The sequence below is a fragment of the Orycteropus afer genome, unplaced genomic scaffold, assembly GCF_000298275.1.
Source record: "Orycteropus afer afer isolate SDZICR_OR568_19922 unplaced genomic scaffold, OryAfe1.0 scaffold01045, whole genome shotgun sequence".
Classification (NCBI taxonomy): Eukaryota; Metazoa; Chordata; class Mammalia; order Tubulidentata; family Orycteropodidae; genus Orycteropus; species Orycteropus afer.
The window spans coordinates 110,682-122,121 of record NW_006922632.1 but is presented as its reverse complement, the minus strand read 5'-3'; the positions used below and the strand labels follow the sequence as shown (position 1 = coordinate 122,121).

Sequence of the window (11,440 nt, the reverse complement as noted above, 5' to 3'; positions counted from 1 at the left end):
CGACGGCACATAACAACAACAACAACAACATCATATATATATTAACCCTCAGAATTTATTCGTGTGAAGTCATAGTGAAAGAATTTCTTTTTGATTTTTGAGTGATTTTCCTTGTGCAATGAAATAAGATTACATTCTACACTGGTCAAACTTTATCTCTGGTTAGAGTTTATCAGATATAATTCTGATAACCTTAAATTTTTCATGTGACAACTTTTTGATAGTTTATTTTTTATATTTGTCATTGTTGATTTACAGCCTTGTTACTTTTCTCTCTGAAACGTAAAGGAAATTCCTTTATGAGAAGTCCTTGTATGAGAAACAAGAAAATTAGTCTCTGAAATTAAGTTATCTTCTCAGGCTCACAGATGCAGAAAACTTTCTACTCTTAGTTTGTCGCAAAATTCACAAAAGTTTAAATGATTTCGTAACATACAATATAATGACATTTCCAGGATAATTTTTGATTAACAAAAAGAGTGGTGTGCAGAAAAGATACTTGGAACGAAAAGGAGAAGAAAATGTATGTGAAAATTTAGGCAAGCACTTCATTAAAGTGGATGATATTTCTAAATTATCATTAAAGAGAGCTTCTTTGGGGAAATTGGCTTTAACGGAAAGCAAAGCTCACCGTTTATATTTTATCGATCCTTTCCTGCGCATTCTTAATCGCCTATTTAGTAAATAAAGCAAAGCGGCATTTCCGTGGAGTAGGAAAACACCATTATAGAATGCAGAAAATAAAAAAAAATGCCTCCTGGGTCTTATCTCCTTCCCTCTCTGGAGCCTCAGTGGCCCGCTGACTCTGAGGGTTGGCGAGCTGGTGTGCTGGCAAAAATGCAGTGTAGGTTCTCCTCGGCGAAATTCGGGGTGAACCGCACGCATTATGCTGGTGATAGAACTTTTGGTGCATATCAAGCCCTATTCGTCTCTCCTGGCTTTATAGTGAAAATACCCTTTTGTTAACTTGCCGCCAGGCGTTAGGAATTGGAGCCAGGAAATGCGCCCGCCCTGGCAGGGCACTGCCGCTGGGACCCGAGTGCACCTGTTTTTTCCGCTCTCCGGGCGGTTCCCGCGGGGTGGGGGTGTTTGGGGCTCCTACGGGGCCTGGGCAAGCTCGTAACTGGGAAGGGACTGTTGCCCGGAGGGCTGAAGGGTGCAGGGAGAGTCCCGGCAAGATTGCGGTCCGGGGAGAAGCACGCTCCCCACTTGGATAGGGGCAGCCACACCTCACCCTCCCTAAGCCCCCACGGGCGTGCTGCCAGGGCTGGGGAGGGGCTGGGCCGGGAGGGCGGGGGCCTGGGTGCGCGGCAGGGCCGGGCTGCGCCTCACCAGCCTCTAGGGCAACTCGGGGGCCGCCCGCTCTCGGAGGTGCGGAGCACTTCCCCCCAGGGTCCGTTGCGTCGCAGGCGCCGCGGGAGCACTCGCCATGAAAACTCTGTGGCTAGCTCTGTGCGCGCTGTCGCGGCTGTGGCCCGGGACCCTGGCCGGCTGCACCGAGGCCGGGCGTTGCTGCCCGGGCAGGGACCCCGCCTGCTTCGCCCGCGGCTGGAGGCTGGACAGGGTCTACGGGACGTGTTTCTGCGACCAAGCCTGCCGCCTAACCGGGGACTGCTGCTTCGACTACGCCAGGGCGTGCCCAGGTGGGTGGCCGGGCCGGCCGAGGGTGGGGCGCGGACCGTTCGCCCTCAGCCATGGGGCACAAGGCTCCGCGCCAAGGACCGTAGCCCCTTCCAACCAGTAATGCCACAGACTTCTCCAGCCAAAAGCACCCCAGATTCTCCATCCGGACGCACTCCAGCCCGGTCCATTCAGGTGTTCCCAGCCCCCTCTATCCAGGCACACCCCAGTCCCCTTTATCCAGACTTTCCCAGCTATCTCCATCTAGGCGCACCCGAGATTCTCTATCCAGATGCACCCCAGCCCGCTCCATCCATGCATGCCCAAGCCTCCTCCCTGTGGGATCTCCCAGCCCTCTCCATTTAGGCTACTGATGCAAAGCACCCTTCCCCACCAGACCCACTAGAGCCACCTCTTCTCCCAGAAGGGTGTAGGACCTTTCTGCCAGATGAATTCTCTGGTGTGACTGAGGAACTCCCACTAGGAGAGCCACCCCTGCCTGGAGAGATGGCACTGACAGGTCTAGGGACACGCCCCTGGGCCAGGAGCCACCACTCTCATTATGTTAATCCTTGTGGATCTCTGGGGGCTGCATTTGGAGTGATGATAGAAGGAAGATAAAATGATCCTACTTGGTGTCTCAGGTTTGTTCTAGGAGGGTCCTTTCTTCTAGAGAGGAAGTTCTTTGAGGTCTGCAGTTGTCCTCACCTCTTGAACTCCAGCACATACCACAGCCCCCTCTTCATAGTAAGTGTTCAACATGTTTATTGAATTCAATTTTATCTATATAGCATGATTAGGAGGAGCTCTGGTAGCATAGTGCCTGAGGCACTTGACTGCTAACCAGAAGGCTGGCAGTTCAAACCCATCAGCCACTCCTTGGAAGGAAGGTTGGGCAATCTACTTCCGTAGTGATACTGTCTGGGAAACCCAAGGAGGGGTAGCTGTGAGTCACGTCTGACTCGATGGCACGTAACAACAACAACAACAACATGATTAGGATTTTTATCTCAGGCTTCCTGCTATTTAAAACATGCTGCTTTCCTTTAGACCAAACCCAAACCCATTGCCGTTAAATTGATTCTCACTCATAGTGACCCCATAGAGTCATCCTTTTTCATCTTTAAACTTCCCAAGTATCTCATGATTCCTTGCCCCTGATAAGTTCAGTAAATGTTTGTTTAATTGAATTGAAAAGTAAAGGGAGAAACTGTAAATGGGGTCCAAAAGAAGGTGTGTCTTAGAGAAGCCAGCTTTGGAAATAAAAGTAGCCCTGCCCCATGTTAATCATATCATCCTCAAAGCAACACTTATGTTAGGAGTTTGAGTTCAAGGATCCCAGCATTGTTGGAGCCTCAGCATCTTCCTTGGAAAGTCCCCATGAGTTGTGTCCTTGCCTGGGGAACCTGGTGTTGGGTAGATGCCCCCCTCTGCTTCTTTGCTGCTTGAAGAAGCTGGGAGTGGAGGGGTGGAGGAGGACAGGCTAGGCATCCAGGCCTCACACTGAAAGAACACAGCTGAAAGACATTAAGATGTTTTGACCCTGGTCAGAAGCTAATGATTTACCTGTGAATATTGATATTATTCTTGATAAGCTTCTTTCCTTTTCCTGCTCCAACATCAGGATAGTTTACTATTTGTATTAGATTCCTAGGGCTACCATAACAAAATACCACAAATTGGGTGTTTCTGGTAAGAGTTGAAATTTACTGTCTTGGTTCTGCAAGCTTGTAGTCTGAATTTGGTGTCAGCAGGGCCATATTCCTATCACATCTCTCTGTGTTTCTTCTCTTTTATAAGGACACAGTCAGATTGGATTAAAAAAAAAAACAAAAACTCACTGCCATTGAGTCCTTTCTGCCTCATAGTGAGCCCCCTTGTGTTTCCAAGACGGTAAATCTTTACAGAAGTAGATTGTCCCATCTTCCTTCTGCGGAGCAGCTGGTGGGTTTGAACTACCAACCTCATGGTTAGCAGTCAGATGCCTTAGGCACTACACCACCAGGGCTCCTATCTTATTGTATCTCATATTAACTGATAACATCTTCAAAGACCCTATTTCCAAACCAGGTCAAGTTCACAGGCACCAGGGAATTCAACATAAATTTTTAGGAGACACGATCTAATTCATAACCTTACTAAATGGCAAGAAGAAGAGTCACTTACTTAGGAAATGCAGCACCCCTGAACCAAGGATCCTCAGCCCTTCCTCACAACTTTCCTGTTTGCCTCAGTTACCTAATAACACCAGCAAAGCCTCTCTCATTATGGCAGAATCACTCTGTCTTTAGGGAATTGCCTACATTTTAAAGGTAACTGCAGAATTAATTTAGTCCAGATAATATGCTGAGATCTGTGGTAAGCACAGATATGCAAAAATGATTAAGACACAATCTCTAGGAGTTTGTAGACTAGCTGGGAAACATACATCCAAAAACCAGTCACTACATGCTTAGTGGAAGGCTCCAAACCCAACCCACTGCCATTGAGTTGATTCTGACTCATAGCGACCCCCACTGGATTTCCAAGGTGGTAAATCTTCATGGAAGTAGATTACCCCATCTTCCTTCTGCAGAGTAGCTGATGGGTTTGAACCACAAACCTCCTGCTTAGCAATCAGATGCCTTAGGCACTGCACCAGCAGAGCTCCTTAATGGTGGTGGCGTAGTGCCTAAGGCAATTGACTGCTAACAAGAAGGCTGGTGGTTCAAACCCACTAGCCACTCCTCAGAAGGAAGGTTGAGCAACCTACTTCCATAGTGATAGCACCTTGGAAACCCAAGGAGGGGTCGCTATGAGTTGGATCAGATGTGATGGCAAACAACAACAACAGGGTAAAGAAAACAAAAGGAAGGCTTCCCGGAGGAAGTAATGGAGAAGCCTAGTTGGGAAGTATGAGCAAGAAGTCTCCAGGTGGCAGTTCCTCAAAATGTTGAACATGAAATTATCATATGACTCAGCAATTCCACTCCTGGATGTGTACCCAAAAGACATGAAAGCAGCGATTCAAACAGATACTTGAATGCTAGTGTTAACTGCAACATTATTCACAATAGCCAAAAGGAAGAAATTACCTAAGTGTCTATCAGCAGGTGAATGGAGAAACAAAATGTGATATATACAATGGGATATTACTCAGTCTTAATGAGAAATCAGCAGTTGTTGAGTGGTATAAACAATGTGCTGGCTGCTGTTCTGGTTACCTAGTGTCGCTCTGACAAGAATATACCACAAATGGGATGGCCTTAACAAATGGGAGTTTATTCTTACAGTTTGAAGGCTTTAAGCCCAAGTTCAAAGTGCCATGCTCTAGGGGTTGGGTGAAAGCCCCTCAACCTTGGGGCCCAGCTCTGCCTCCTGCTCCCGGCCCACTGGAGCTAGAGGTGTTTCTTCACTCAGACAGCTGCTGGCTGCTGAGGCTGAGAAGCCCCAAGGTGGACAAGTAAAAAGGCCGATGTTACCAAACCACACGGCAGGCCATTAACTTAAGTCCATTGTAAGTCCGAAGGCCGGCAGAGCATAGTAGGCTGCTGAGCAGCGACACGGCTACATTCAGGGTCCAGGCGTGCCATAGGCTAGAGACCATTCCCAAGTCTTCTCCTTAAATACAGAAAGCAGACCATATCCCAAAGGCAGCTACTCAGCCGCTTGTGGTAGGTAGATCCCACCATGGAACTGATTGCCGGTCTCATCATGGGGAATAACTACCACCAGCTGCCCAGCCACTCCACCAGGCCCAGCCAAGTTGACACACAAACATAACCACCACAGCTGCTAATCACAATGTTGGAGGTTCAAGTCCACCCAGAGGAACCTCTGAAGGAAGGCCTGGCAATCTACTTCTGACAAATCAGCCACTGAAAATGCTATGCCGTGCACTTCTACTGTGACACACATGGAACTGCCATAAGTCGGAATCAACTGGTACTGATACTACAGCAATAAAGTTCTGATACCAGCTACAGTAAGGGTAAACCTTGAAAACATGCTAAATGATATAAATCGGACACGGAAGGACAAATATCATGTGATCCCATTTACGTGAAATACCTAGAATAGGCAGTGCATACCAAAGTAGGTTACAGGTTACCACAGGCTGGGGGAAGGGAGGAATAGGGAGTTATTGTTTAAGGGGTACCGAATTCTGTTTGGCGAGGTGGAAAAATTTTGGGAACAGTTGGTGGTGATGGCTGCACAACATTGTGAATGTGATTAATGCCACTAAATTTCCATTTAAAAATGATAAAAATGGCAAATTTTATATGTAGTTTGCCAAAATAAAATTTTATTTGGAAAAAAAAAAAAAGATCTCCAGGAGAATTCTAGGATGGAAGCATATCATCCGTTGTTCAGCACTTCCTTGTGGCTGTCAGCCTATCTGCACCTGCCACAGTGTTTGGGCCTGAAGCTAAATGGACAGGCAGTGAACACAGCTTAAGACGGAAAGATTCAGGATACACAAGAAGGTTGGGGAAGACGCAGTGAGGGTCATATGAAAAACTTGCATTTTGCTTTCTAGTGAGGGCTAGGCCTAATAGTGCCAAACAGTAGCAAAACTCTCAGTCTTTATTTTGTCCAAAACCAATTCTTCGTTTAAGTCTAGAAGGTAGAAATACCAAAAAAAAAAAAAAAAAAAAGCTTATAATTTTTTATATCTCAAGTGGGATGTAAAAAAATTTTTAAAAATTCACTGTCTTCGAGTCATTTCTGTCTCATAGCAACCCAACCTTGGGTTTCTGAGGCGGTTTCTCTATGGAAGTAGATTGCCCAATCTGGGGTTGGGATGTATCAGGTAAAAATAATAGAAGAGATGAGATGACTTTATCATCTTATGAAGAACTCAGAACTAGGTGTCTGGGAGAAGAGCTGGGAGTGGTGGACAAAGGAGCCACAGCCAGAAATGGTGACTGACAAAGTGAGAAAAAAAAACCCACTGCCATAAATTCATTTCAGACTTATAGGGACTCCCATTAGGTTTTTCTAAGGCTGTAAATCTTTATAGAAGCAAGACTGCCTCATCTTTCTTCCACAGAGCAGTTGGTGGCTTTGAACCATCCACTTTTTGTTTGGCAGCCAAATGCCTTAACCACTACACCACCAGAGTTTCTTATGGTGTGTGATAGAATTATTAAAATGAGCATATTCAGGAGCCCTAAATGCCCTTTCCCGAGGAGTTAATAGAGGGCCTTGCAGGTCAAGAGGAAATCAGGCACGGGGCTGAAAAGTCTCCTCATTGCTAAATTCTCTGCACCTTAGAGATTCTGGTGAAGGGAGGGAGAACACAGAGATAAGTGGAAGCCGGCCCACTTGGCAAGCCTGAGCATGCACTTGCCATCAGTGCAGAGCGTGAGAGTGAAGGGCATGGCCTCGCTGAGATACTCAGACTCCTCAGCCCTAGACGCACATCATAACTCTTGGCTTGTGGTAGAAACACCACAGAATGCATCTTAGAGCCCATTTTCTCAGGCCCAGAGCTGACTGGGCGTCTTGGAGCAACTCCTGGGACACAGCCTTCCCTCATCTCACAGAGTCTGCTCCCCTCCCAATTATTTATTTATTTGCTTCCCACCCCCACCCCACCCCAAAATAACCCATATGCTCTTAAAGTGAGAGAATCCTGGCTTAGATCCTGACCCTGCTTTTTGACTTTGGAGAACTTACACTGGCCTCTTTGAGCCCAAGATACCTCATTTTTAAAAGGAGGTTGACAAAAAGACCATGTAAAACTGTTGAGTGATGGAATGAGAAGGCCATCACATAGTACCTGGCATGTGGCAGGAGGCCCTTAGCAGCAAATATACTGTCAAAAGGCCCTATCACTGTGGACACTGGTGAACAGTTTGTATTTTTTTGATGAAATAGTTACACAATAATTTTATAGCAATATATTGCAGTAATTTGTGCTAGTTAACATTAAAACATTGATCACCTTTTATAAAACTCTTACTTTGTGCCAGGTGGAGAAAAAGACCTGGCAGTGTACTTCTGAAAAATCAGCCTTTGAAAACCTTAAAGAGCACAGTTCCACTGTGACACACAGGGTCGCCAAGAGTAGGAATCAACTCAGTGGCTGCCGGTTTTTATGTGCCAGGTGCTTCCACACTTGATCTCACTTAATCCTCACAACAATCTCTGTGAGAAAGGCAGGTGAGGACCATAATCCCTTATCTATAATTCTGAAATCCAGAAGTCGCTCCAAACCATTTTTTAAATCATTTGGTGGCAAAAGTTTGCCCTATGCTGAACTGATGAGAGGCTGTTTATAATCTGTGTTTATCTCATTTAGTGTGAATATGTTTGCTTCCAAACTATTAACAGATTTTACAAGGTGTTGCCTCAGGCCCTCCTGGTGGAGGAGTTACTCAATGTCAGTTATGTGCATAGCATTCCCTTTCTGAAATCTGAGCAGTTCTGAATTCCGACACTCATCTGCCCCAAGACTTTGGGATAAGGTGCTGATGACCTACATAGATTTGCATTTTACAGATATAGAAACTGAGACTTTCAGAGGGTTCCTGATTACTCAAGTTAATACAAACGAGTGCAGAGCTACGATTTGAACCCATGGCGGTTTGATTTCAAGTTGCTGCCAGCCACATCTGTCTGTGCCAATCCATGGCTATTATTTATTCCTAGTTAGATCAAAGTAAGCATCTCAGAGACCTCAGTTACTTTATATACGTGGAACCATTCTGCCTTTTTTACTCTCTTCTCTTCTCCTTATATATGCTATATTATCTCTTATGTCATATTATCTACTGATGCTGCCCAAATCCTTTTTTACTCACATTACATTAATTTTTCTTAATGCATTTCACTGAGATATAATTTATGCACAGTGAAATATACAAAACTAAAGTGACATGGGTTAAGGGTTTGTGTGTGTGTGTTCCCTCTCTTCCCCTCCCACCCCTGGTAACCAACAAAGAAAGTTTCCTTTCTTATACAAACCTTTCCTTGACTTTTTACAGTAATGAACTAATACTATATTTGTCCTTCTGTGATTGATTTATTTCCTCCAAGTTCATCCATGTTATGTGGTGTTTTGCAGATTCTACATTATTCTTTAATGTTGCATAGTATTCCATTGTGTGTATGTAACACAGTTTGGTTATCCATTCTTCTGTTGATGGGCTCCTACATTGTTTCCATCTTTTTGCTGTTGTAAATAGTGCTGCATGAACATGGGTCTGCATATATCTGTTCTTGTCCTGGCTCTCACTTCTTTAGGATATATGCCTAGTAATGGGATTGCTCGGTCAAATGGTATTTTTAATTCCAACTTCTTAAGTAATCACCATACTGTTTTGCACAGTAACCACAGTAAGAGTCCCATCAGCAGTGTATGAGAGTTCCAATCTCTCCCCATCCTTGCCAGCATTTGTTATTTTCTGTCTTGTTGAACATTGGCATTAGTGCTGGGGTGAGATGCTATCTCATTGTTGTTTTGATTTGCATCTCTCTGATGGTGAATGATGGTGAGCATCTCTTCATGTGCTTGCTGGCCGCCTGAATATCCACTTTGGTGAAGTGTCTCTTCATGTCTTCTGCCTGTTTTTTAATTGGATTGCTAATCTTTTTGTTGTTGAGGTGTTAGAGTTTTCTACAAATTTTAGAAATAAGTCCCTTGTTAGATGTGTAATTATCAAAAAGTGTGAATTTGTTGCTGTCATTTTGTTATGTGTTTTTTCATAGTGTTGATTTCTTTGTTTCATATAATTTTCTGTGCTGAGCTCGTTTTGTTTATGAATCATGTTATCACTTCATTCGTTGCTATTGTTTTAGTATTTGGTAATTATTTGTGTTGGTCCTCTTTTTTATCTTGATGTGAAGGTTTATCATTTTCCTTTGAGGTTATCCTGTGACTTATAATTTTCTTCCCAAGTTTAGAGTAATCTGTTCTATCTTGTAGTTGTCTTGACTTCCCTAGCATTTAGAAGTTCTGTAACTACACAATTTTTCTCTCTTTTTGGTTTGTAGTTGTCCTCATTTGTCAATTGATATCTCTGGTTTCCTGTTTACAACCTTGTAGGCTTATTTACTTTAGATACTTCTATAACTGAGTTGGTTTCTGGGTTATGTCATCATGTGTGTTAATGGTCAGTTGCTGTTTGCTGTTGTTGCTTCTCTGTCCAAAGGACTCCCTATTTCCATCTCGTGTAAGGTTGGTCTGGTTTTAACAAATTCCCTTAATGTCTGCTTATCTGGAAATGTCCTAATTTCACCATCATATTTGAGGCCCAGTTTTGCTGGGTATATAATTCTTGGTTGGAAATTTTTCTCTTTCAGAGTTTTATATATACCATCCCATTGTCTTCTTGCCTGCATGGTTTCTGTTGAGAAATCCGAGCTTAGTCTTACTGGTTGTCCCTTGTGGGTAACTTTTCATTTTTTCCCATGCTGCTTTCAGGATTCATTCTTTGTCTTTGGTTTTGGTGAGTTTGATGATGATATGTCTGGGTGATTTTCTTTTGACATCTGTCCTGTTTGGGTTCATTGAACTTCTTGAATGGATATATTCTTGTCTTTTATCATGCCAGGACAATTCTCTTCCAACAAATATTTGACAATTTTCTTGTTGGTTTTCTTTGTCTCTTCCTGTTCTGGAATTCTGATTACATGTAGGTTATTCTTTTTGATGGTGTCCCACATGAACCTTAGGCTTTCTTCATTTTGTTTTGATATTTTTTCTAATTGATCACTTTTCAAAGAAGTATTGAGGTATTTGCCTTCAATCTCACTAATTCTGTCTTCCATTGATTCAATTCTACTCCTTTGCCCTTTCAATGTGTTATCTATTTCTGAAAATCTAGATTAATCTTCTGGATTTCTGTCTGTGGATTTTGTATCATTTCTAATTTTTCATTTATTTTGTCATTCTGTTTTTGTATTGTCTTTTGAAATTGTTCTAGGGTTTTCTCTGTGTTTTCCTCAATTTTGTCACTGTTTCCCATGATCTGTCTCTCAGTTCATTGAAGGTACCTAAATATAATTCTTTTGAATTCTGTATCAGGGACTTCCAATGCCGCATCTTCCCCAGAGATGAGTTTTGGGTCTGTATCATGGTCCCTTATTTCTCCTGTTTTATCTTGCTTCTTTGTGTGGACTGTGATGCTCTGTTGTCTCTGAGGCATTGTGAAGTTTTTGTGTTTAAAATTTTTTGGTGATTTATGTTGGAGTGATTTTCCCACAATTTTCATTTTCTTTATTTTGTTTGTATGTCATCTGTGTAAGTAGGGTACTATGCTGTGAACTCTATTTGCTAGTTGGCAGCACCTATATACTTACCACCTGTCTCCCCTCCCATTGTCAGCCTCCCACATGTCCCTGCCATCCTTGGCAAATGCCCACTCTTAGGTCCTTGGAATCTGAATGAGAATGCTGTTACTTTAAAATCCAAAATGGCTATTGCTTGTAAACATTCTAAATGGCTGCACCCTCGGTCACTTTAAATATCCAAAATGGTGGCTGCTTGTAAACAATCAAAATGGCTGTACCCTCCAGGCAGCCGAAAGTCCACAACACAAGTTGTCTCCCTCCTTGCTGTTTCCCTTCCTAGTCATAGGCTACCAGCACAGTCATCCCCTCAGCCCTGGGTGACCAGAGCTGATCTTTATAGGTCAATTCTCAGGTTCCAACACCACTGGAAATATTGAGGCTGTTGGTCCTGTCAGAGCTGCTGACAGTCCACTGCTTCAACTGTCTCCGTATTCACTGTTTTCATTCAGGTTTTTCCACTGTGGTTGTTGTTCTTATGTGCCCTCGAGTCAAACCTGACCCACAGCGACCCCTCCTTGGGTTTCCAAGGCAGTATCACTAC

The 11,440-nt window shown here is 43.7% G+C and overlaps 1 protein-coding gene across 1 annotated transcript in view; it reads left to right on the top strand.

The window, feature by feature from the left end:
- Positions 1-1,405: 1,405 nt before the first annotated feature.
- SBSPON (somatomedin B and thrombospondin type 1 domain containing) overlaps positions 1,406-11,440 on the top strand; it is a 48,872-nt gene continuing 38,837 nt past the window's right edge. The window contains exon 1 of the mRNA XM_007958612.2: positions 1,406-1,643. Coding sequence (XP_007956803.1) covers positions 1,430-1,643 — 214 coding nt within the window. The 5' untranslated portion in view covers positions 1,406-1,429. The remainder of the gene's footprint in view (positions 1,644-11,440) is intronic.